This window comes from Phocoena sinus, chromosome 12 (genome assembly GCF_008692025.1).
Source record: "Phocoena sinus isolate mPhoSin1 chromosome 12, mPhoSin1.pri, whole genome shotgun sequence".
Classification (NCBI taxonomy): Eukaryota; Metazoa; Chordata; class Mammalia; order Artiodactyla; family Phocoenidae; genus Phocoena; species Phocoena sinus.
This window is the reverse complement of record NC_045774.1, coordinates 24,965,262-24,987,879: the sequence shown is the minus strand read 5'-3', so window position 1 is coordinate 24,987,879 and position 22,618 is coordinate 24,965,262. Positions and strand designations below refer to the sequence as shown.

The 22,618-nt window shown below is 40.4% G+C and overlaps 1 protein-coding gene across 7 annotated transcripts in view; it reads right to left on the bottom strand.

Annotated features, from left to right (window-relative positions):
- REPS1 (RALBP1 associated Eps domain containing 1) overlaps window positions 1-21,716 on the bottom strand; it is a 73,216-nt gene extending 51,500 nt beyond the window's left edge. For 4 of the 7 annotated variants that reach the window (XM_032651278.1, XM_032651279.1, XM_032651282.1 and 1 more), the window contains exon 1: window positions 21,357-21,542. In XM_032651278.1, coding sequence (XP_032507169.1) covers window positions 21,357-21,509 — 153 coding nt within the window. In that variant the 5' untranslated portion in view covers window positions 21,510-21,542. Of the gene's footprint in view, window positions 1-21,356 lie in introns of all 7 variants that reach the window. The other 3 variants (XM_032651280.1, XM_032651281.1, XM_032651283.1) reach the window with 2 other exon arrangements.
- Window positions 21,717-22,618: the final 902 nt, after the last annotated feature.

Genomic DNA, 22,618 nt, shown 5'->3' with positions numbered 1-22,618 from the left:
CATAACAGAAACTTTCATCCCTGAAAGACAGAGACTTTTACTGCTATTTTACAGATAAGAGAACTAAAGGATAGAGGTAAAGTAACCCACCATGGTTAAAGGAAATGGGGAAGCGGAGGATTCCAGGGCATGTTCTTCCCTACTGCACTATGTTACCACTCCAGCTCCTTTACTGGGAGGACTGGAAGCCCATGACTTTCCCTAAGTACACAGAATAGAGTGGAGCTCTAAAGTGTCTGCACTCAGTGAGTAGAGTTAGAGTGAACAGGGTTAAGCAGTTGTGATGTAATTTCTTGTACATATTTCTCTATCATTGGCCAGTTGTCAGTAAAACACAGGCCTGGGAAATATCTATTACTTGTTTTGTTTGTTTACAAATTTATTTATTTATATTTGGCTGCGTTGGGTCTTTGTTGCTGCGCGTGGGCTTTCTCTAGTTGCAACGAGCTGGGGGGGAGGGGTGCTACTCTTCGTTGCAGTGCGCAGGCTCCTCATTGCAGTGGCTTCTCTTGTTGCAGAGCACAGGCTCCAGTAGTTGTGGCGTGCCAGCTCAGTAGTTATGGCACACGGGCTTAGTTGCTCCGCGGCATGTGGGATCTTCCCGGACCAGGTCTTGAAGCCGTGTCCCCTGCACTGGCAGGCTGATTCTTAACCACTGCAGCACCAGGGAAGTCCCTCTATTACTTGTGATAAAGAGAAACCCATTTATCCCACTCTTAGGATAATGTTCTAACCCGTGCTATGGGCTATTGAAGGTTATTAAAGGGTGAGGATGACAATAATGATGATTGTGATGGTAGTTAACACTGATGGTGTATATACAATGTGTCAAGCACTGTTCCAAGCTCAGTAACATATTAACTAACATAATCATCCTAACAACCTTATGAGGTAGGTACTTCTTTCAAAACAGAAAACTGATATGCTGGTGAGCTTGCTCAAGGACACACAGCAAACAACAGAACTTGGATTGAAACCCATGCACTTAACCACTACATTATTTCATAGCAATCGCATTTTCCCAGTGGTAAATTCATATAATAAGCTGTGCTATACCAGAGTTCTACTATGTTACATCATAAAACAAGAGTTGTTAGTTTTGACGACTAGGTCACAGAATCAAGTTTTGATAACTGTTTGCTATGTGAATAAGTTACATAATATGTTTTGTTTCCTTGTAAATAAAAGGCAAATGTTAGATTCTACCTCTAAGATCCCTTCTAGTGAAAATATTATTTCTCTGAATGAAAATTTTATATGAAGTCTGTAACCACAACACAAACTATCCTCTGAAAACATCTGATTTTCAAAAATCTATTTCTGCCAAAGTACCAAACATAGATTATTAGTTACGTGCTCCCTTTTAAAAATGATACATATTTAAATACATATTTAAATATGAATTGTTATGATGAGCAAAAAATATAAGGAATTAATTTCACTGTGTTGGGGATTTAAGTAGGAATAATTAAGTCACTTGCTAAACTTTGTTCTGTAAATCTGCCTCCAAAGGAAAGATATCTGGTGTGAAATTCAAGCATCGGTACTTTCGCTTTGTAAATGAGTGTTTTATCATATTTTTGTATTAAATATTTGATAACAAAAAACTTTCTGGACTCTAGTTTTTTATTATGCCTTAAGGTCAATTTTCCCTTTTATAGGAAGAGAACCAGTGTAATTACTCAAGAAAAATAGGAAAATGACTTGGCTTACCACATTTGTTTTATAACCGACATTTAGGAACATAATGCACAGAATAAAAAACAAACACTACTTGTCCTGAAACCAGGTGTATCTTAGAAAATAGATAAAAATTGAAGAACAAAAATAGTACTAAATATAACCATTCAACTAATATGAACCCATGGTACTGCCTTTAAAAAATGCTGATAAAGTATACATATCAATATCAAATGTTCCATGGCATTTTACTCAGTTAGAAAATGCTATAACATACAGAAGTTCATGATGATTCAACATCAGACCCCCTCAGTCCTTCGGGGCTTATGTGTCTTCCTTTGAGTTTCTTTAACTGCATGCTGTAATAACTGGGTGGTGGCTCAGAGTAGTTTTGCTGAAGACCTCCTTATTCTCCCTTGCTGGTTTACAATGATGCTAGTACCAAGATGCTTTACACTCAGTAAATCTTAATGAACATATCAAATATCACAAAACACCTTCCATCCCCAACTCAGGATGGTAAGAACAAAGGAAAGATAGCCTCAGGCTCTTCCAAAAAGCTACATCTTTTCTAAGGAAATAATAATAGTAATAACTAATAGCTATATAGCACTACTCCAAATATCAGGCACCGTAGTATTCTACTTATCTTACAAATTCATTTAGTCCCCAAAACAATCCTATACAGGTGCTAAGTTATTCTCAATATGCAGATGAAAAAACTAATGCCCAGAGAAACTAAGGCCCAGGGCAGTGAAATACTTGCTTGAGGGTCAAAAATACTAAGAATTCAACTGCATCTTTAAAATTCTATTAAAGAGTTTTAGTTGACCAAATGAGGAAATAAACAACAAATTATCAAAATTGATGATGAAAAAGCTACTATTTATTGAGTGGTATACCAGTACTTATTTAAGACAATCCTCAAACAATTTAAGAAGCATTGTTACATTCACTTTATAAATCAAAACAGTGAGGCAAAAAGAAAGTCCTTGCCCAAGGTCACAGACTAGAAATCAGCAGGGCCAAGACATGAACCCAACTCTGAGAAACTCCAAAGCCTGGCTTTTTCCATTATGCGTTTCCCAAACTTCAGATTCTTGCATACCACCATCACAAGCTCTGCCATGTCTACGGGCCACTTGTGCTATTATGTTCTTAATATTTCTTCTTTAAATCAAGACATTTTAAAAACTTAATAAATTTATTTTAGAAGGAAAATGTATCACTATATAAATGGAAATTAAGTATCACCTGAGATAACTAGAAAATAACAAAAACAGTAATACATTCAATGAAAACAAAACTGTCATTTAATTTCAGCCAAAATACCACTGTCTGCAAAAAAACCTGTTCTTTATTAAGAGAGTTACCTGTGTTAGAAAGGTGTTAAAAACTTACAAGTAACAAACCGAAACTTTCTCCTTAATCAGATTTGAAAAACAATTCAAAAGGAATAGCTCACTATGTGCTTTCGCATTTGTTGGGTACATAGCCCACACTTTGGGAAACAAATCATAAGGCTGCTCTACTGCCTCCCTTTAATTCAGTATGCAGCCATGTCTGCAGTCTTTCTTGCACTCGTAACATTTTAGAGAATGCTCTAACAAGAAACGTAGGCACACTGTTATAATTAGTAGCACCACAGAAATGCCTCAGCCTCAGCAAAATGCTCCCCTCTTAAGTACGCACAATGTTCAAAGTACACAGTAGGCCCTAGGAGGCATGTAAAGTTTTAACACACATCCCCTATTCTTAAGAAACTTCTAACCTAGCTGAAAACATAACATACAAATGACAAAGATAAGCTATCATATAAGGCTGTAATCTTATACACTGAAATGGTTGGTGTTTTGAACACAAGTTTTGCCATCTGATGGAGCTGGATCTGAATTCCAGCTTATGTCAAGCATGTAGCCTCTGGAGCCCCAGGTTTCTCAGTTATAAAACGGAAATAATATATATTCTCTAAGTTTAAAATTAAACATATGCCAAATAGTTCAATGCCTGACCCATAGCAGGTGCTATGTAATTAATACTTGTTTCTGTAAGAATCAGAGAGAAGTTACTATGGGTTGGAAATATTTGTTAGGGAAAAAAAAAAAAAAAAAGCCTAACCTGGATGTTAAAGAATGGACAGGTTGTTGGGTAAGTCAAGATGGACATTCGAACTGGGGGGGGGGGGTGCCAACAGGTCAAAGTAGGGATTGTAGTGTGGTTAGGTAGTAAACTGGACCAAACTAGATGGAGAGGGTTCTAAATGCCAGACTAATCTTTACTGAGCACTTCTGAAGAGTATCATACAAGTTTTTAGAAATTCGCTTTTTTGTTCTTTAGCAATTACAGAAAACCTAGTTAAGACTTAGGAGGCTACTGCAGTAGTGTAGCAATAACATAGAGCTCAGAAAATAATTAATGCAAAGGACAGAAAAGGATGATTGACTGAGATTTTTCAGAGAAAGAAAATCTCAAGGACTTTGTAGGCTGAATGTAAGAAAAGGGGTCAAAGCCGACTCTACACAAGAGAAAGACACAGTAGGAAGACAGGATGCTTAAAGATATAAAATAACATAATAATTTAGCATCACAGAGAACAAAAAGAAGAGATAAAATCCACCAAGAATTAATTCAGTATCAATTACAAGGGAGATGATAAAACAGAATGAAACCTAAGAAAATATTACTGGACTTGGTGGCTAGGATAAAGGTGAACCTTAAGAATATCTTTTTTTTTCTTTTTTTTTTTTAAGGGGTAGGGTAGGGTAGGAGGAACAGAAAAAAGTCAGGCTACTAGTACAGACAGCAGAGAAGAAATCTGGGTCATTTGTTACTTGGCAGTAAAAGAAAAATAGGAAGGCAGATAGATGGGTGTACAGTCAAATAACACAGGAAGCAAAAAGGAACACTATTAGAAAATAACCATTATACAATTAGTAACTTTGACAATTCTGTTTTTTCCCTTTGTTAAGTGTGAGAAACACAAGTTTGGATTCACTCCAGAAACAAGTCTTAGGGGTAATCTACAGAAATGTGATTAGGGAAGTAAAAGATTTCTATCTCTACAAGTTTTAAATTGTGGGTAGTAATAGAAAACCTAACTATAAATTCCTTTCCTCTGGTTATTAAATCCTCAGCTTCCTGAAGGCAGGCACAGAATACAGTTCTTAGATTTCAAAGGTTAACATCAGTAGTTTCTACTATTCCTGTGAGATTTACATTGACCGTGACAAGTAGTATAATCTGTAATTCTGACATGACACAAATCTCAATGGCCTGTGTTAGGGAATGTGCAATCGCTGTGTGATATCATGTGAGTGTACCCAGCACCCTCCCTCTAAATGGATTTGTGGTCTTCTCCTTTCAGCCAGGTACACTGGAACTGGACAGAAGCTGTGCTTTATTATATTTTATAAAGAAAATATAAGCAACAGTGCCAAGATTCCACCATGATTTATTTTAGTTGCCAATAAATTCCTATTTTGTTTCTTTTAAACTTCTTACATTCTGCTATTAAAAAAAAAAAAGAATAGGGAAAAAAGCATTCTGAAAGGGAAGGAGAGGGAACTGGCAATGTTGGTCAGCAAAGCTGCAAAGTCAAAACTCCGAGAATTCTGTGCTATTTGTTCCTGTTCTTGCTGCCTCCTTCTCTTCTCATGCCCAGAATACTGACTGGGGTGGGGAGAGAGTACCCATAGCACTAGCAGTGGAACATCCAAGGCTGCAAGCTTCACCACCCGCACTTTTTACTTTCCTGGGTGAGGACCCCAGAAGTGCCTTAATTCGTCACCCCAATCACATCCATATATGCACAGCAATAGCAGAGCTAAGCAACTGGCTTCCCTAAATAGTTAGCTCTGTTTTATAAACATCTACTATGTGCTTTTGCTGCTCTAGATAATCATGAGGTCATGAAAGAAAAGAAACCTGAATGTTATTTACGGTTTACTTATAATATTTACTTATAATATTGTTGGGATGTAAATATCCTGGAAAAGCAGTCAAGCAATGACATAAACGAACAAAAAGCAGTAACAGTGCAAAACACATACAGAAGGATAGGCAGGAGGCAAATGAGAGTCAGAGAGAAGGTAAGGTTGTTCAAATGACATTTCCAAACATATAAAAACTAAGGCACGTTTTTAATAAAAGGGGGAGGATGGAAGCCGGGGGAGGGTACCGCAGATGAAGAAAGTTAACATGATGAGGAAAAAAAACCTAACAAGTAACTGTGAGAAACAGAAAACAGATCTGCTAGAACACAAAGTCCACGTTAGAAGAATAATCAGAAACAAGATTGTGAGAAGTGGGAGTGAGTTGGTAGATAACTTTTAAAGCTGGGTAAGCATGACTGCTCAGATTTGATATGCTCTCCCTATTGCCATGCATTTTACGAGAATGCTATGCTTTCCTCCAAAAGAGTCAACTAAATTAAATGAGAAACTACTGACCTGTTTCCTTATTTAGATTACTTATCTACCACTATTTGCTCGTTGTCATGTTCAAGAATTAGAAATTATACTTCCGAAAGGCAGAGAATCTCATGTGAGTTTATTACTAAAGTAAACTATGGTATCTTTAAAAATAAAAAATTAAAAGAACATCCTTGAGGTACAATGGTTTAAAGAACAGTTATTAATATGCATGCTCACCATATCTGACTAAAGCCACCTGAACAACTTCAAAAGTATTAATATTAACTGGCTTATTCACAGTCTAACTGAAAGATCTATATAATCAGGTCTCAGAGGCTCCATACTGTTCAAAAAGGCTCATTCCCTGTCGTTTGGAATTTTTTAAGTGGTATGACAAAATGATGAGGTTAGGCTAGTACCCATCAAGGTACTGATGAAGAGTGAAGCCCTGCAGCACCAATTAACCAGTCCAATAAGATCTGGGTGCCTAGCATAAGCAGAGTGATCTGAGGAAAACAAGAATAAGCTAACGCTTGCCTTCAAACTGCCTGTCACCTATCAAGGATAACAAACATACACGAACAGGAAGCTAGAAGTTGTACATACAAGTACAAACATATACAACAGTATGGGAAGATTACAGAAAGGGGGTTATCTGGTAGAGAGGATTAGGGGAAAGTTCAAAGAAGCAGGATGTCAAACCATTGGTTTGGCCAAAAACTTCATTCGGGGTTTTCCGTTTTCTTTCTAATTCCATGAAAACAGTACAACATTGTCTTTTATGAACATCAAGATTTTCCTTGATGATTCAGATTTTTTTATCACATCTGGGATAAAATTTTTGAAGGAAACTAAAGGACTATAAAAAATGAGTTAGTTTGCAAATATCTCAATATAGAAAACTCATTAAGAGAAGGATATGCTCTGGATCCTAAGGAAAAATACTGAATAAATAAAACCTCAGTAACAGCGTAGAGAATGTAAAAGAAAAACCAAGTATGAATTAGTTCAAAGTCTAAATTAGAACACATTTTTGAAAGAGTAATGTACCAACTTGTCAGGAAGCAATCCGACTTCCACTCATGCCTCCATGAAACCCAATATTGAGTTTGGTAGCACGTGACAGATGACTCTTTCCACAACTCTCCTTCCTTTCTTTGTTTCTCTGCTTTCCCTCCAATGCCTCAGGCAGCTACTACCTCAGGCTTCCTTTTGCTCTCTCCTTCCTTTAACTCCACAAGTTCATCCTGGCTGATCTTATTTATACCTATGGCGTAAACTGCCACTCCTATGCTAAGGAGAGCCAAACCAGGTTACCAAGGACCCTCTCCTAAGTTTCAGTCCTCTGGAGAAGCAGGTCCTCATAAAGTCAAACAAATTAATGTTATCTAGATTTCCTAGAGGAGACACTGACTAAGTCGGCCTTGGCGGATAAAAGTATTCTGTTTAGCCATCTTTTAGAACGTTATTTGTGTTGTAGAGTGTTATTTGTATTCTATATAAAAACAGTTTAAAATTTTATCCCTTTATTTCAATAAAATTATTAATTTACTCAGCAAACTACCAAAAATAAACAATGGCATCTAAGTAAATGTAGCAGAAGGACCTATTTTTAAGTTTTATTTACAAAACTATCCCAAGACACGCTGCTGAAAGACATGGATAAACCGGACTTGTTATAATAACTCTTAGAACCTAACAAGACTCACAGCAGTACAGGCACTCCACAAGCTGGTGTGAGGACCTCAGCGTGATCTGTAAATGTTAAGTAACTCTAAAGAAGAAATTGGGGAATTTAGAATATTGAGAGATATAGTAGACGGTAAAGATATGAGCATGGAAGTGGGATAATAAGTATTTAATCATACAATGTTTAGGAAGTAGAGCAAAGTGGTTAAGAAAAGGACTACTTAAATCTAAGCTCTACCATTTTCGAGCTGTGTGACCTTGTAATAAGCTACTTGTCCTTTCTTTATCTTCATTTTAAAAGCAGGGATAGTAAACTGTACCCACTTCACAAATTAATATTTGTAAAGGGGTGCAAACAGTACCTGACATACAGTAGGCAGTACACCAGCATTTATTATTACTATTATTATTTGAATTGGGTGCAATATATATTCAAGCTAGTGACAAGCAAATATATTTGGGGGGAAAAAAAGGATAAATCCATGATCACTCATTCAACACTCAACAAATGTTAACTACGAACAATGTGCCAGAGATATAGTTGTGACCAGATAGGAACAGTGACCCCCTGCTAGGTTCTTGGAGCTTAGGAGAAAGATTTAAGTTTTCCAGAAGAGCAGGAACCATGTCTCCTCCATTCACCTCTGCATACTCCATGCCGCTGGTGCATACCCTGATGCATAATAGATGTTTAATAATATTTGTTGAATTAATGAATGATGTAATTGTAAGATATTAAATAGAAGAAAGTACTCTGAATATATGGAAAGCAGAATTCAACAGAACCATCCCTGAAGAAATGGTACAGCAATGCTCCAGGATAACTCACCCTCAAGGAATTTTTCCACACATCTACTAATTGTTGAGGATCATGAGAGCATTCAATTTCTTATTAATTAAATGGGGATAACAATATCTGTCAGACTTATAAAGATGAAAAGAGATCTTGTGTTAAATGAGAAGCAACGAGATGCTGATGGGAAAGGGTAGGCTAGTCTGTTCTAGCTCTGAGGCGCATTCCTCAGCTAAATGCAATTTCTTTGCCTTGGAGGTTGCTTGCAAACAGCTAAGACCTCTTACTTTAAATGTGCAAATGCCTTTTGGGTTTAACAACCATGGTTCAATTCTTTGGAGGCTGGACTAAGTTCAGGTAAAGAGACGTTACACTTCCTCATCCACCCTGCCTTCCTAACAGTCTCAAGAGAGTTTCAGAAAATTTCTGAAGCCGTAAGTGAGAATACCTAAATCTCTAAACAAAGGTGCAATTTACCATCTACTCTGAAAGGACATTTCAAATACACTAAGTTAAGTTTGCATCCCTCATTTCTATTGAATAGCCTCATTCAGGAACCACCACCAAGTCTGCACAAGCTTCTAAAGCCACCCAGCTGCTGCTCTCAAGCTTTCAAATGCCCACTAAACCTTGCTGCCCAGATGGACTGAACATGACATGGATGTGCTCACTCAGCACATCCGAATTCAGCACATTGCCTTCAACTAAACTAGGCCCCCCCTCCTCACTTCTTTATTTCCATTAATGGTTATCATCATTCTGCAAGCCAAGTAGGCTCAGAACCTCAGAATTATCCTTTATTTTAGTATTTTGGTGGTAAACTTCACTTCAGGAGTAAAAATCCTCTAATTACACCATGAAAGGGAGAAACACAAAGCATTATTGATAGGATCAAAGGATTGAGGGCAGTGTAGTAAGTTCAATGCAACAAAACGTATAAAGCTAGGTTTGAAGAACAATGGGGAGATTTTTACTACCATTAAAGCCCAGATCCTACAAATTATGAATTTTCCTTAATAGAGCAGAGCTCGAGTGAACAAAACTTCTCTGATCACCCTCTAAGAGCCAGGCACTACACTAGGTTTACATGTTACTTCACTGTGGTATTACGAAACTTTTGGATTTGGTATCATCCTCAGCCTACATATGAGGAAATGGGAGTCTTCAAAGGGGGTTAATTAAGTTACTTGCTCAGAGCAAGAAAGTTAATAAGCACTGAGGTGGAGATTCAAATCTAGAACTGTCACATTCCTAAGTCTATGCAATTTTGACCATACTCAATACTTGCTGACGCAGAAAATTACAAGGGTGTTGTAAGTAAATACTTTTCTATGAAATATAATTAAGTGCTTTAGAAAAAATATGAATTCTTCTAACTCAACTATTAATAACATACAATACCAATAAACACTGTAGTTTAAGCAGTCAAACCTCTGATCCTTCTAGTCACAAATGAGACAAGAAAAATCAAAAATACTCTTGAATAGTTTCTAGACGATAATTTCTTTTCGTAAGGACACAGATATTCCTATTTCCACATACAACATTTTACATAATCCACAGACAAGAAGCAATAATCACTCTTAGATCAGCACTCTTAGCCGCTTTTTTTTATCCAAAGGAGCACATTAATATATAGGGACTTCTCTGGTGGCGCAGTAGATAAGAATCGCCTGCCAGTGCAAGGAACATGGGTTCAATCCCAGGTTTGCTTAGATCCCCCATGCCGTGGAGCAACTAAGCCCATGAGCCACAACTACTGAGCCTGCGCTCTAGAGCCCGCGCGCCACAACTACTGAAACCCACGCGCCTAGAGCCCGTGCTCCGCAACAAGAGAAGCCACTGCGAGAAGAAGCCCGCGCACCGCAACGAAGAGTAGCCCCCGCTCGCCGCAACTAGAGAGAGCCCACACACAGCAACAAAGACCCAACGCAGCCAAAATAAATAAAAATATTAAATCTTCAAAAATATATATATATTTCCATTATTCCAAATCACAATTTTTTCAACCCCTTCTTAATCTATTAAATAATGTACTTATTTATACCCAGTTGTAATGAATCTTCATATGGCAATCTCTTCCATACATAATATCTATTGATATATCACCTTTCATATGATATTCAAAACACAAATGCGTAACCAAATGCCAGATTACGTTAAGTTTCACTGAGGTTTTGTAATTAAAATTATATAAACAGCACAGAGTCCTTTATTCTCTACCACACTCACCTGCGCATTCTCCAAGATGACTATTTCATGCATTCCCCTCACTCTCCAAATTATTAAAGTTTTAATTTACAGCTCTGAGGTATAATTTATACATCACAAAATTCAACCGTAAGTGTACAATTCACTGAGCTTTAAGAAAATTTATAGAGTTGTGCATCATCACTACAATCCAATCTTAGAACTTTTCCATCACATCACCCCCAAAATTTTCCTCCAGAGTGTTTCCACTCCTGCCCTGGCCTCAGGTATCCACTGTTCTGTTTTCTGTATAGATTTGCCTTTTCTAGACATTTGATATAAATGCAACCACACAATACGTACTCTTTTCTGTTTGGCTTCTGTCACTTATCAGGTTTCTGATATTCATCTTTGTTGTAGCATTTACCAGTAATTTGTTCCTCCTTATTATAGAATAGTATTCCATCGTATGGATATACCATATTTTATCACCATTTGAGGGACATTTGGATTGCTTTCCAATTTTTGACTATTGTGAATAATACTGCTAAAATGGACATTTACAATTCTTTGTGTGCACACATCTTCGTTTCTGTTGGATAGATTCCTAAGCGCGGAACTGCTGGTTTGTATGGTAAGCATATGTTTAACTTTTTAAGAAAAAGCCAAACTTTTCCAAAATGGCTGTACCATTTACCTTTCCAAGAGCAGTGTATAGGATTCCAGTTTCTCCACAATACCAGTAATAGGTAATGTCAGTTTTAAATTACAGCTGTTTAAGTGGGTGTGTTACAATATATCATTGTGATTTAACTTGCATTTCCTTAATGACTAATGATGTTGAACATCATTTCATATGTTTATTGGCCATTTATAATATCTTCTTTGGTGAAATACCTATTAAAGTCTTTTGCCCATTTTTTAATTGGGTTTTTTTCTGCATAACTGAGTTGTAAGATTTCTTTATATATTCTAGATTAAAGACCTTTACCAAGTTTGTAATATTCAAATATTTTCTGAGAGTCTGTGGCTTGTCTTTTTATTCTTAAGTATCTTCTGAAGTGTAAAAAGTTCTAAAACTTCATTAAAGAAGTCCAATTTATCAGTTTTTTAATGATCCATGCATTTGGTGCCATATCTAAGAACTCTGCCTAACACAGGGTCACAAAGATTTTCTCCTATGTAATATTTAGAATTTTTATAGCTTTAGGTTTTCCAATTACAAAGTCTATGATTTATTTTGAGATAATTTCATGTACGGTGTGAAGTATATAAAACAGTATGTCTAAATCCTTTTTTTTTTTTTTGCAGCGCGCGGGCCTCTCACTGTTGTGGCCTCTCCCGTTGCGGAGCACACAGGCTCCGGATGCGCAGGCCCAGCGGCCATGGCTCACGGGCCCAGCCGCTCCGCGGCATGTGGGATCTTCCCGGACCGGGGCACGAACCCATGTCCCCTGCATCAGCAGGCGGACTCTCAACCACTGCGCCACCAGGGAAGCCCTAAATCCATTTTTTTAAACATACCAACATCCAATTGTCCCAGCACCATTTGTTGAAAAGACTATCCCTTCCCCATTGAACTGTTCTGGCACTTTTTCAAAAACCAAGTGATCATAAATATAAGGGTTAATTTCTGGACTTTCAATTCTGTTCCACTGACCTATAATGGTTATCCTTATGCCAATCACACTGTCTTGATCACTGTAGATAAGTTTTAAATTAGGGTAAGTCTCCTATTTTGTTTTCAAAAATGCTTTGGCTATTCTAGATCCTCTGCCATTTCCTTATAAATTTTAGGATCAGCTTGACAATTTCTACAAGAGTCTACTGGAATTTTGACAGGTATTTTACTGAATCTATAGATCAATTTGGGGAACTGCCATCTTAACATTCTATCTTCCAATCTATGAATACAGACTATATATCCATTTATTTAAAAAAAAAAAATCTTTATTTAGGGGAATTCCCTGGTGGTCCAGTGGTTGGGACTCCACGCTCTCACTGCCGAGGGCCTGGGTTCAATCTCTGGTCGGGGAACTAGGATACCACAGGCTGCACGGTGCAGCCAAAAAAAAAAACAAACCGTACTTAATTTCTCTCAGTAATGTTTTGTAATATAAACATCTTGGTGCTCTTTTTTTGTTAAGTTTATTCCTAAGTATTTTATTCTTTTTGATGCTACTGTGACTAGATTATTTTTTCCCTTTCTCTCCTCCTTTTGAAATTGTGGAAGTTATCCGTTTCCTATCAAAGAACTGCTGTCCTGTGCCATCAGGATCCTAGACCATTCTTGCTTTCTCAAGGACTTCTCTCCTCATCTTCCTTCCTTCCCTTAGTAATCCTAACAACTAAAACCATGCTGCAATACTTCTTATATACTCAAAAAATCAAAGACTTCCTTCACATCCTCATACTTCTGCTTTGGCCCCATGTCTGTTTCCTTTAACTTCTTTAAACCCAATTTCTAGTTCCTGGGCCACTGTGTATCCCTCAAGTCACTCAAATCTGGCTTCCACCTCTACCAGTCTATGACACTGGCTCATTATGGTCACTGATGACCTTTAGGTTGCCAAATCCAACAGCCATATTTCTGCCCATATCTTCTCAACCTCTCAGCCAAACTCAATAGTTAAGTATCCCTTTCTTCAAATACTTGCATTACTTGGTATCCACGACATGATCCAATATATATTCCCAATTTCCCTACAACCACTCGGGCTGCCCTTCTTAGCTTCCTTCCTAGAGGGCTTCCAGTTTACCCAACTTAGAAATGTGCTGTGTTCCTCAGGTTTCTATTTCTAACCAATCCGTCTCTCCTCCCTATAGTCTCTTCTTCAGTGATTTCACCTATTTGCATGGCTTTGAATATCACTAACACACTGATAAGCTTCAAACTGACATCTCCAAGCCAAAATATCTCTGAGTTCCTCAAGATTTGATGATCCTCTCTGATAGAGGCCTTCTTAACAATCTCACAGGCTTCTGAGAACTTACGATTGATAAAAGAAAACTCCCAAATTCACCATTACCTTCCACCCAAATAAAACAAAAAACCCTGAAAAACCCATTCGTCTTCCAGGCATCCAATAATGGTGACTTCCGGCAACATCCCTGAATGTTTCCCCCGGTTATATTCCATATCCAATCCATTATCACATCCTCCTATTTCTACCACCTACAAATATCTCAAATATGTCCACTCCTCTCCACCTACCGCATCACTAACGTAAGCCATCATGGTCTCCTACCTGAACTACTGCATATCCAGTGGCCAACCTGTTTCTGCTTGCCCCAATGTTCTCTTCTCTACACAGCAGGGTAACCTTTGATAAATATACTCTGGATGCTGCCACTCCCCTGAATATAAACTTCCAGTCTTTCATAACCCAAACTCTTTATCCCTGTGTACAAGGCCCCGCAGCATGTGGCCCCTGCCATTCTCCCCTCTTGTCCATAATGCTCCAGCTTTTCATCTCCTCAAACACACAGAGCTCTTCACATGCTCTTCAGGCCCTTTGAGTGCTCATTCCTTCTATGTGAAACATCTCATTCTCACTCCCTTACCACGTCCCCGTCTCCTCAGAGAGGCCTTCCCTTATACCTAAGTAGGTCCACATAGCCTCCCATGATTCCCCATTAATACAGTTCTTTTCGTTTTTAACATTACCACAAGTTATAATCCATGAAGGCAGGGAAGATTTCTGAGTTTTCACCACTGCATACACACCCTGAGTATAAATAGTAGCCATGAAGAAATATTTCCTGAAAGTATACAAAACTGACTTAAGAAAGACCTATGTTCAGCTTTCCCAGGTCTGCCTGCTCTTCCTTAAAACTGTCTTAATGTAGAGGTCCATGGGATGAGCTTGACCTAGGTTGGGGGAAGGCTGGCTATCTCGAATTATATGCAAATTTTTGTGTAACTATGTTTTTCTAAGCAGATGTCCAGCATGTGCAACAGGAATCTCTCTTTTTTTTTAACATCTTTATTGAGTATAATTGCTTTGCAGTGGTTGGTTGCTGCTGTATAACAAAGTGAATCAGCTTATACATATATATATATATCCCCATATCTCCTCCCTCTTGTGTCTCCCTCCCATCCTCCCTATCCCACCCCTCTAGGTGGACACAAACACCGAGCTGATCTCCCTGTGCTATGCTCCCTGTGCTATGCTTCCCACTAGCTATCTATTTTACGTTTGGTAGTGTATATATGTCCGTGCCACTCTCTCACTTCGTCCCAACTTACCCTTCCCCCTCCCTGTGTCCTCAAGTCCATTCTCTATGTCTGCGTCTTTATTCCTGTCCTGCCCCTAGGTTCTTCATAACCATTTTTTTTTTTTAGATTCCATATATATGTGTTAGCATAGGTTATTTGTTTTTCTCTTTCTGACTTACTTCACTCTGTATAACAGACTCTAGGTCCACCTGCCTCACTACAAATAACTCAATTTCGTTTCTTTTTATGGCTGAGTAATATTCCATTATATATATGTGCCACATCTTCTTTATCCATTCATCTGTTGATGGACACTTAGGTGTGCAACAGGAATCTCAAAGGAATCCACAACCGAAAAAGAGGTTAGACGGAAATACAGTCTAATAAATTGTGTCTTCATCATTTAACAAAAGAGGCTCAAATTCCACAGAGTCAACTCTTAAAACAAAATGAAGAGATGTGGTTTTAAGACTTTTAAGTCCTATAATTTATCAAACTGCAATAAAATTTGGTATATGGTATGAACTTAAAGAAAAGATTTCTGAAGCAAAATTATTACAACCTGATTTTTATGTCATGCCTATATACGCAACCCATCAACCATAAATTCCTTACATAGAGGCAGAGGGAAATGACAAATCAAGATGCATCTATCACAGGAAAGGCTACAGAAAATGAAACATGTATCAGGGAAAACATCAGAAATGCCAAGTCTTACCCATTTCAAATTTCCACTGGCCAGACACTGTGAAGAACTAAGTACCACGGACATTAAAACACTTTCATCAGTTCCCTCTTATATATATACTCACTTCAGCATTCTAGGCAAGATTCTCCTCTTCAAATCTCCCAAAGTGTGTAAAAGAAATCAATTCCACTTTTCAAAATAGCATATCAACTAATTTCAAGTCTGTGTGGCTACTTTCTCGAGGATGTGGCTGGACAGAGTGGCCATCCCTACACTGTAACCTCTCCTTTGAAAACCCCAATTCAATCATTTCCATGGTGAGAACTAAAATCCAGGCATTAAAGTGATTTGTTCAAGGTCAGGGCTGGAACTTGCCTTCCATGTTTAGTTCTCCTTACATCAACTTCTCACACTCTTTTAGAGCTCTGTCAAAATGCCTAGCTCGAATTCTCAAGATACTAAGACTCTAACTCTGGCCAGAAGACTAAAAGTACATTATGATATAGGAAAGAAAAAAATTTTAAGTAAATATGACACTACAGAGAGCAATGAAGTATGACTTCTTTCACAAACAGTATGTTTTTCAACTGTGTATAGTAAAGTGTCTGTTCAAGGTAAGATTATTTTTATAGTTTGTTATAATTTTTTTAGTGATTACAAACTAACAGACAAAATCACTACTCCAGAACAACAAACCTGACATTTATTTCATTAAGTATTAAGTTTGTAACTTTCAATGCATAAATGAGGCTCTGCTTCTCTATTCTAATCCTATCTCTAATGAGTAGATCACATAATTGAACAAATTTCAAGAGACAAAATGGTTTATGTTTCATTGTCATCACCTTTCCTCCATTAAACTAACGTGTTATTCAAATATTCTACCAAGATATTGCTCAACACAAATGAACTGAAAGATTTTCTCAGCCTCGTTTATAGGATGCATTGCTTATAATCTTCAATAAAAGAACAGTTAGTACTAGAACCTTTTATCAAGCTCTTATTCATTCAAAGTCTGTATGAAGTTTTAAAGCTTTTCCCAAAGATGAAATTTTAAGTAAAAGCTAGAAAAGCATACTGATTAGTGTGGTAAATAGCATACCTTCCCTAATGTTTAAAAAACAAAATAATTCTGAAGAAGATTATTTTTAAGCCACTGAATATCTTCTCGCTCAGCAGACAGCAAAATTCCTCATGACTAAATCCTACGAACCAGATTTTTCTCCCCCTCGTCCTGTTCCTCTCTGGTGTGGAGCATAATTCTATAAAGCTTTAGCTCACTCGCTTTAGCTATTAACACACTGTCTCCCCAAAACAAACTCTTAAACTCAGAACAGGTTTTACTCTGGTACTCCAAAACAAGTGTAATGAACGTTTCTCAAGATGTTTGACAGTTGTAGCAATGTAAAACTCAGGATACCAACTACAAGAATCTTCCTATTTCTCGTAAGTGGCTGTGTTTCCAGACATCGTCATACATAAAATTATTTATTTTGCAAAGGAAGAAATCCACATATAACTCAAAATCAAATAATTTTAAGTCTCTACTCTTCATAAGAACTATGGGCAAACCAATCACATGAACAGTGAAAAGCAGGAAAGAGCTGAGAGGTGGCAAGAAATAATGGTAAAGGAGAAGTACTCTATTCACTAACTAGTCATTTTTGTTTGTTTTGTTTTGAATTTTTGAATTTTATTTACTTTTTTATACAGTAGGTTCTTATTAGTCATCAATTTTTATACACATCAGTGTATACAACTAACCAGTTATTTAACTTCTCTGCCTATCAAGTTCCTAGTTAATAAACAAGAATACTCCTCACTTCTCAGGGTTCTTACAAGGATCAAGTGAGCTCCTGCATGAAAATGATCTGCCCAGTAAAAGAACATAACAGGCACTCAATAAACGCCAGCTCCTTCCTCCTTCAGTTCTGGGCCCTCTGTGCTTTGTCCTCTATACTCATTCCCCCAGATGACTCAGCCTTCTCATGACTTTTATTAACAAATGCTGAAAACTACCACATCAGTCAAAGCCCTGATGTATAAATGCATGCCTACCGTGTGAGAAGCCGTCTGGCCTCTACCTCCAAGATACTCAGGTGATAAAGAGGAGAGACCCCAAACATATGAATTTCACTGTAATAACCGGCACTCAGGGTGGACAAATCACACATTTCCAACTATCCCCTGGAGATTTGCACTGCCGTCTCAAAATGCCTGAAATCAAACTCATTATCAACTTTTTAAAATGAGGCCCTCTTCCTGCCTCTTTTCTAATTGTGAGTGGTGTCCAACAGACAGTAACACTTGCCCTACTCTTCTCTCATCAAAATATCACCAGACAACCCAAGCCCATCAAGTCTACCTTCATAATCTCTTTATGAGATTTTGAAGCCTCATTTTCTGTCCCACTGTCACCACAAGAGTCCACATCAGGTTTTCTGAATCTCGGCACTGCTGACGTTTTGGGGCAGGTGATTGTTTGCTGTAGGGGCTGTTCTGTGCATTGCAGGCTGTTTTAGCAGCGCTCCTGCTTCTACCTACTAGAGGCCAGTAGAACTGCTCCCTCTCCCTGAGTTACAACAAGCAAAACCGTCTCCAAATGCCTCCTGAGGGGCAGAATCACGCTCCCCACAGTGTCCCCCACTCCCACATTTGAGTCCCATAGCCCAGTATGTGCGAGACAATCAGTCCCCAAATTTGTCTCCAGTTTCTTTCCTCTACTTCCAGACGCTCTGATCTTCTAAATGCCTCCTAAAGCACTGCTTTTACAAGTCAGTTCTCTTAAATCTACAGCTCCCTGCCACCTTCACAATTAGTTCAAAGCTCTCCACCCAGCCTTGATAATCTGGTCTCAATGAAACATTATCCCACAAAGCACCTCACATTGTGGCTACCCAGCAGCCCTTCAATAACACAGACCTGTTCATCCAGCCCCTCCTTTCTGTTCTACTGCTGTCACCCTGATTTGGGTGCCCAGTACCTAGCATCCATTCCGGATCACTGCTCGAGCCTCCTTCCCCACCCTCTACTCTCTCCTTCACTCAAAGTCAAAAACTATCATTGGGGCTTCCCTGGTGGTGCAGTGGTTGGAAGTCCGCCTGCCGATGCAGGGGACACGGGTTCACGGGTTCGTGCCCCGGTCCGGGAAGATCCCACATGCCGCAGAGCGGCTGGTCCCGAGAGGCCACAACAGTGAGAGGCCCGCGTACCACAAAAAAAAAGAAAACAAAAACAAAACAAACAAAGAAAACTATCATTGAGTCTCCACTGCCTACTGAAATATGAAATCTGCCTGTTCTTTAGAATCTTTCCTACCGTGGTCTCTTTCTGACTCTACGTTCCAGTATCCCCAAAACATACTCTAGCTTCAGCAAAACCTATCTATCTGCTAGTCCTTGCAAAGGCTCGTTCCCACACTTTCCATCTTTGGTCGTGTTTTTTCTCAGCCTGGAAGTCCTCTTCATCCCTCCACACTAATATAAGGTCCACCTGAATTAAGTCAAGAGGCCTTTCCTGCTCATACCCTCCTTTATCCTCTCTTAGGGCATTCACATTGCTTTATGTTACACATGTGTATTCCTGTAGTTTACAAGGTCCTTGAGAACTTCTTACTCCTGTTTTGATGCCCTGCAATGCCTCGCCCAGTGCTAAGTAAAAACTAAACATTACGCGTGAGTTGCCCCAAATGTTTCCCGCTTAGGAAGCAAGGGAGGGCTGTGTTTTCAGACAATGCTGAACTTCCATAAGGGAATTGTCCATATTCCTCTTTTGTTCCACATTTTATGTGTTAGGCCAATTTTTAAGTTAACTGCCTGCAAAATACCCAGAAAGCTATAAGAATTCTGCTTCTGCTTCAGGGAGTTCCCAGTTTCCAACGTGTAACTGAATCCTTAACTATTTACGCTATTTAAGTTCTCTCTTTATACAAAAAGGCAACAGAAATTTATGTTTGAGTGTTAATAAAATTGAGCACAACATGAAAATAACTTGGACTGGATTAAACATATTTTAAGCAAAGGTTAATTAATGCTAATTTGCATCCTGAATAACATAAAGTCTTAAAGTCTTCATGCACTCTTTTTTTTTTTTTTTTAACAACATGCACTCTTAAAAATATGAAAGTCAGTTTATTTCAGCTCCCCCCACCCCAGACATAATAAGCCAAATAGAACACGGGAGGTTTCCCCTTAATTTTAGTTTTTTTAATGACTTGAAAGTATTTCTACAAAAAGAGGAGAATCATTAATGAGCATGTTCTGACCAGACCTACTCCTATAAATGTAACTCCAAAGCCATACGGGGAGCGTAGAGTACCCGCACAGCCGCGGACCCCGTTTTGTATGCCCTTGAGCTAAGAATGATTTTTACATTTTTAAAGGGCTGTAAGAATGAAAACAAAGAATATACATAAAGAGACTGTATGTGGCCAGCAGAGCGTAAAATACTTACTTTGTTTTCAGCAGAATGAATATGAGACTCCTAGCTGTTGGTATGTAAGACACCGAACTTTTCCTCTCAAAATTTTTAAAAAGCAACGTAAAACAAACAAGATTATGCGAAAAGAGAGAACTCATTCAATTTAGTCATAGCTGGTGCACAGGTAACTTCTAAAACAGAGGCCCTGGGGACATTTTTATATTTCCCAGAATTTTTGTTAGAAGCACACTTACGCTTGAAGAGTTGAGAGCGCTTGGCCCAAAGCCACACTGGGGGTTAACAGAGTGCGGTCAAGGACCCAGGTGTGAAAAGTCCTCATTCAGGGCTCTCTGCAGTGCACTACATCATACCTATGCACGTGGCTCTAAGTTCTGGAGATCTGGATAACTGGCTTGGATCACCATAAAGATGAAGCTTAAAACCTGTTCCTGATATGTTGTTTAGACAGACTCTCCACTAGCAGCTCTGCATCATTAAACACAGAGTAACATCAATGCTCACCACATATATTAGAGAGAACTTCCAGGAAGCCTTCTATTTTAAAAGCAGACGTGATGAAGAAAGCTTAAAACTTACTCTGCTTGCTCCTCTAGGGCTACAGATTGAGGCAAATATGCACCTTTGACTTCCAGTTGCTCAATACTTACCTCCCAACCCAATCCACAAATTCCACCAAGTGCTATCGAATGCCAATCGAAAAACTGTCCAGTTTACATCAGCCACGCATCCTATAAAGTTCTTTTCATAGCTACTTGCAAACTACTAGCTAAAAGTTCTAATTTTTTAATCTCCCTAAGAATTGAGCTTCCTTAAAATATATAAAAGTAGGTACCAGGATCTAGGATTCAAAGACATGGTTAACAATCCAAGATCTTTCATCTGAAGTTGCTCTTCCAGTGTTGAAAAACACATTCTGAGGGGCAGCCGAGAGATACAGGACTTACGCTCTCCAGAGATAATACACAGACCCCCCCCCCCAACCCCACCCCCATCGTATCTTTGAATGACTTTTGTCCTCGAAGAGCGACCCCCTTCCCCTCGCGAGTCCGGGCCTTCCGGGCACCTGCGGCCCCGGTCCGCAGCGGAGAAACCCAGGGAAACCTGCCCACCTCCGGCCCTTCTGGAAACGGCGCCCACTCCCACCTCGAGGAGGCTGGCGGCTGGAGGCCCGAGCCGCCGGGAAGCGACACCTCGGCGGCCGGCCGACCCCCCGGACGCGGCGGACGGGGACGGCGGCGGCGTTACCTGGTGGACCACGTCGTTAGGCAGCTGTGCGGCCCGGAACAGCTCCAGCACCCGCCCGTGGGCCGCCACCTTCTTGGTGCTCTCGCTGTCGCAGTAGGAGAAGAGATCCGAGTAGTATTTCTGCTCCGCATCGCTCAGCGTTAAACCTTCCATCTTCGCCTCCGCTCACAGCCACCCCGCCCCGCATGCAACACCCGGGGCCCGGCCCCGCGACGCCGGAACGGCGGGGACTGCGCGCCGCCCGGCCGCCTCCTCCTTGGCCCCAGAAGCGGCGGGGAGCCCCGGCCTCGCGCGCGCGCGCGCGCGCCGGGGGCGTCCGAGCCACAGGGCCCGGAGGTCGCGGGGAGGGGGCCCGACTGGGCTCGGCGCGCCGCCGCCTAAGAGGCTCCGCCTCGGCGGCCGCGGGGAGGGCGCGGGGAAGGAGGCGGGGGCCGCGGCGGCGCGAGGCCCGTGCGGACTCCGCCACCGCCCCCGCCGCGGGTTCGAGTCTCCCCGGCTCCCCGCCGCTTCCCCCCAGACTTCCCGCCTCGCCTGCCCCTTCCGTCCACGCCCCCGGAGAGGCAGCACTTCCCGGAAAAGTTGTGGGGCTCCTAAAGTTTCGGGGGCTCCAGGCTGAGCGCGGCCGCCGCTCCGCCTCCCTCCGCCGCCATTTACTGCGCCCCGGCCCGGCCCCCGACGCGACCGCACCAACACTGACAGCGGCTGCCGCGCTCCAGACCCGGATGTGAGGCCAGGAGGAGAGAGCGCGAGAGGGAGAGAGAAACACCCACCGGGCTGGCTGGCCGCTCCCTGGAGAGGGGGCTGCAGCGCCCCCTGGTGGCCGGGGTCCCGCGGCGGAGGGCCGAGCCGCCCTTGGCGCCCTGCGGGAAGAGCTGGGACCCCCGGGAGCGGAGACCGGGGTGGGGAACAGCACGCCGCCCATTCAGACCAGGAGAACTTAGAAACCGACTGTAGTTTGGATTGTTTCAAAGCTTCTGGCACTAAACGGTTAATAAACATTACGTGAAAGGGGAACATTGTTCAGGTTATTACTGTATCCGTCGTACCGTTTTGAGGTCAGATGTTACTGAGGATTAATTCAATATTTCTTTGTGCTCTGAAGGGCTATGAACATCCAGCCCATCTGAGAACTCTCATCAGACACCAACCACTGAGACCTAACTCCCACTCTTGCTCCAAGCCGTGTTTACCTGAGAAACAAAGTTGTTGAATAGGGGGAAGAGCTGGCAAAGTTTTTCTCTTTGTACAAGGTGGTTCTGATC